The following is a 4,809-nucleotide window of genomic DNA, read 5'->3' on the forward strand; positions in this document are numbered from 1 at the left end:
CTCTGTTTCTTGTGTAGCTAAGAAACTGGAGCTCATTGTTCATTGTCTTCAGTATAAGAGGAAATTTACAGATGGGAGATAAACAAATTTGGCCTCAATACACACTTTCTCTACCTTTCCTATTTTCTTATCTCCACTCCTTCTTTTTTCTAGTTTATATTTTCTCACTCTAGGTTTCTTTTGCTGTTGTGAATTTTTATTTTATTATGTACCTAGTACTGTTAATATGAGGTAAATTTCCAAACATTGCTGTAAAAGCAAACTGACTTAAATATGTAAGGCATTTTAGCCTAAAGTTGATATTAGAACACCTCATTGATTTCTGTCTGTGAGAGCAGTATGTTGATCTCTTTCAGGGATTGCTCACACTACCCACGACTGTATTTTTGCCTGCTGATTGACACCAGTCACTCACATACACTGTCCAGACATTTCTTTATGTATTTGATTACTGCTTTGCATGAGAAACTCCAGCCCAGCCCAGCTGCTCAGAATGTATAAAGCAGGCCTTTTTGAAAAGAACCGAGTTACATCAAACAAGCACGGGGAACAATATGGAGTCACAGACCCAAATACTCATGTCCCTGCTGCTCTTGGTGTCTGGTGAGAAATTTAAATGTATTATAATCTTTTTGGAGTCACTTCTTTGTATAAAAGAAATTTACAATATGCACTAGGACACTATTTTTACACTACTGTAAAATATATACACTCTGACAATATGACATTATGAGGCTATAAAATGACAAATTTCATCTGTATTAAATTCTGTGTGTTTTTTTATTACTTATGATCATTTGTTTTTCTGATTGCAGGTGCCTGTGCAGATATCACAATGACCCAGTCTCCATCTTCCTTGGCTGTGTCAGTAGGAGAGAAGATCACGATTAGCTGCAGGGCCAGTCAGAGTCTTTACAACAGTAATAGCAAGAAGAACTACTTGAACTGGTACCAGCAGAAACCAGGGCAGTCTCCTAAACGACTAATCTACTGGGCATCCACTCGGGACACTGGGGTCCCTGATCGCTTCATAGGCAGTGGAGCTGAGACAGATTTCACTCTCACCATCAACAGTGTCCAGGCTGAAGACCTGGGACATTACTACTGTATGCAAGCTTATGAGTATCCTCCCACAGTGCTTCAGCCTCCACCAAAAACCTCTTCTGAGAATCTCACCATCTGCCTTCATCATGCACAGCCCTGGTCCTTTACACTTCCCTCTTCTGCCTTAGAGTCAGTTTTTCTGAAACTCTGATGAAAGAGTTCGCAGAGCTCAGCAAACTGTAATGGGTTCAATGACTCTTTTGTTTTTGGTATGAAAGTTTTATACAAAACTGCAAAGGAGAACTAAGTTACCACAAGCTCTGTTTCTTGAATATATGAGGTTTTTAGCTTTTTATACTTCTGGGGTTCCAATGTCAATCAATAGACTCTATGGGCTGAAGTGATGATGACTACAAGCTGTATTTCATTTTGGAAGCTCTAGGGAAAAGTGTTCCCTGCATTTATAGATTTTAGAAGGCTTCTTACTTCCTTACTGGCGTCCATTTCTTCTGTTTTTTTTCTTTAACTTTTTATTGTGTTCTAGTCAATTAAGTACCTTTCTCTGTGACCATGAGAGTGTACTTTTGTGTGTCTGTCTGTTTGTGTGTGTATATTTTTGGGTGTACAGCTGACATGGTATAGATATGGAGGTTAGAGGACAGCCTGGACTTGATCTTATCTTTGTTATTTGAGTAATGGGATTCAAATCGAGGTTTGATATCAGGCTTGCTGTCAAGTGTCTTTGTCATGTGAGTCACCTTGTTGCCCCTTAAAATCTTTTATTGATTTAAATTTACTTTACATAATTTTCTTAAATGCAAGATTTTTCCAGTATGTCATATCTTTTGAACATATGTACTTAACCTCCCAATTTCTCCTTCCCCTTCCTGCAATCTTTTCTTACAGAGTATCTTCTAATTTTCTCTCTGTCTGTCATATTATTTGCGCTCCCATGCCCACACACCCATGCTCATATACCCATGCCCAAACACTCACACACACACACACATATGTACACTTATACATGGATACACATATATCCACATACACACACACACACACATATGTATATACATTCACACACAGGAACATACACAAACTCATACAGAAATACACACACACACACACACACACACACAGCCTTTGCAGATTCTAAATATGTGGATTCTAAGTATGTAAAGGAAGAAAATTGTGGAATTTTTTGTCTTTGTTTTGGGGATCACATGTCCTCCTGAAGACTCTGTATCTGACTCCCAATTGTGAAGACAAAGGCACTTTCCTGCACTCTAATGTTGATATAATATTGTATCAGTAAATCCTGCCTTCAAGTACTTATATTTCATATCAATTAATAAGGCTCAATTTTAAGGGGTACATATTGTTATCCCAAGTATAAAATATTCTAACTATGTCCACATCCTGATTAAGAAACTTATCTTATTTTGAAGATATGTCATGGAACAAGTTTGTTACAAATTGCATAAAATTAATGATTATTTCCAAATACCTTAAAGCAGACTAATTCTGGTCAGTGAGACCTTGAATATAGTTTGCTACAGTTAGAAAAGCCTCAAATAAATGAGAAGAGGTACTTAAACCCACAGATATGAATTATAATACACAAACATAAGATCATGAAAAATCAAAGCAAAATTATATACCAAAGGATCTTAATTCACTCAAGGATTCAACTCAAATATCAGAATTGGGTAAAATATTGAGTGATGATTTAAAAACATATACATAAAGTAGTTAATTACCACAACAGATACAAACAAAATATTTATTCAGCAAAGGATGTACTGAGAATGGCTAGTAAAATATAGGAAAACACAAACAAGATGGATAAAATAATCAGCAACATGGCAGAATAAGTGAACAAGGGAAAATCACAATTAAAATGTTAGTAAATTTCAGCTTATCAAATACAGCACACAGCGAAGGGACACCTATAAGTGCAAGAATGTAGCTCTGGTAGGCCTTGTCCTTTCTCCCCATTTGCCTCTACCTCTGCTAAAACTATTAGATTACATTCCTGAAGCAAGACACAAGATCTATTTGCTTATATGGACAATCCTTCAATCAGAGGCTATCAAGGTCCAACTCTTAAAGAACCCAAATCCAGCAATCAAAGTCCTCATTGGCTCACCTAATTAACATATCCACTAAAATTAAACATCTCATCCTATCACTGGGTTTCTGCCTTCATAAAACTACCATTTTCCTATGTGCTTTATCTGTCTCTCTGTATTAACATGCAGTCCTTTTTAATCCATGAAAAATACTCCAACCCCCTTTCCAGAGTTACAATCCCATTCTCACTCTTCCTCTATATTCTGCCTTTTCTCTTATTCCTTGCTTTCTGCTCATCCGGGGAAAAACAAACATATGCTTTGTACTGAGAACTAATCTTATGGGTCCTGAGCCTATACTTTTCCTTTCACACAGAACAAAAAATTCTCCATAAGACTCAATAAAATAGAGGAAAGTATATCCTGTATGAAGACTGAAATTAAAAAAAAACATAGCTTTGAAACATTGTTGGTTAAAAATATATGATGATTATAATGTCAAAGAATTCTAGAATATGATGAAGACACAAATACTAAAGAAGCATAAGATATAGAAGAGCTGATAAAAACTAAAGACATAGAGTATATTGAATAAAGAAAGAATGGAAAAAAATCTTATTTAGAAAAAATAGTAAATGAAAAAAAGGCAGTTAGCTACCCAGATAGCGATCACTGGAGAGTTATCTCTCCATGTCATAGATTGTGCTTATTCTATAAAAAAGGCAAAATACAGAATAAATATCAAAATATGCAATGGTAAGGTGCTAAGTCAACTATAAAGACAAACAAATGAGGATGACTCCTGAACTCTCATTCAAATCCTTAAAGACTGGAAAAGCATGGAGCAATCTATTTCAGAAATAATGCAGGAATAATTGAGCTAAGTTCAACAAAATTGTATTTTAAATTGAGGGAGAAATAAAGACATTACAAGAAAATCACAAGGTATGGCAGTTCATGACGATGAAAATAGCAGTTTAGAGAATACAACAGTAATACTATGTACATAGAAAAATAAAGATCATCTCAATCAGGAGAGCACAGAAAAATCATACTTTCAACAGAGAACTAGATGAATAATTATTATCAGGAAAGGCGATATCAGCATGTCCAACACTATAAGCCAGAAACTCCAATGTAGTTGAGCATTAGGGCAGAGGAAGGTAAATCAACAATCTATTACATTAAGAATCCTCAACAAAATTATAGATATTAATAAACATTCATTAATAACCTTATGTGATCCCGTTTTTCAAAAATGACACACATATTTTTGAACTAGATTGAAAATATATTCAACTGTTTCTTTTATTCAACCGCAAGTACCTGTTAACTATGCACATGTGCTGAGAGTCAAATGTTGAAAGGAAATCTTCTGGGAGAATGGGGGTCCAAAAGCAAGTTGGCTTAATTATGCTTGTAGCACACATTCCAAATGGTCTTAATTAATAAAACCGTGGAGTCAGCCATCAGGGATGAAAGGTGAAGGATTAGAGAAGCAGAATGGTCAGCCATTAGAGTTCTTACCTCTACCAATACTCAGATCAAAGGGGTGATCCTGTCTTCAGACTGCCTCTTCAGATTGTATTCTCAGACTGACTGCTCAGATTGAATCCCTGAGCTCCTGTCTCCTCTCTTTGTATTCCTCTCTATGCCCAGCCATATCACTCCTGTCTCCACCTCCCTAGTGTTG

General features: G+C 35.9%; 1 gene segment (V, D, J or C); it reads left to right on the plus strand.

The window, feature by feature from the left end:
• The first annotated feature begins 502 nt into the window (after positions 1–502).
• On the plus strand, positions 503–1,255 carry LOC142855351 (immunoglobulin kappa variable 4-1-like). The segment is given in 2 exon segments: positions 503–603; positions 816–1,255. Coding segments are annotated over 2 exon segments (489 nt in total).
• The last annotated feature ends 3,554 nt before the right edge of the window (positions 1,256–4,809 follow it).

Source organism: Microtus pennsylvanicus, chromosome 8 (genome assembly GCF_037038515.1).
Source record: "Microtus pennsylvanicus isolate mMicPen1 chromosome 8, mMicPen1.hap1, whole genome shotgun sequence".
Taxonomy (NCBI): domain Eukaryota; kingdom Metazoa; phylum Chordata; class Mammalia; order Rodentia; family Cricetidae; genus Microtus; species Microtus pennsylvanicus.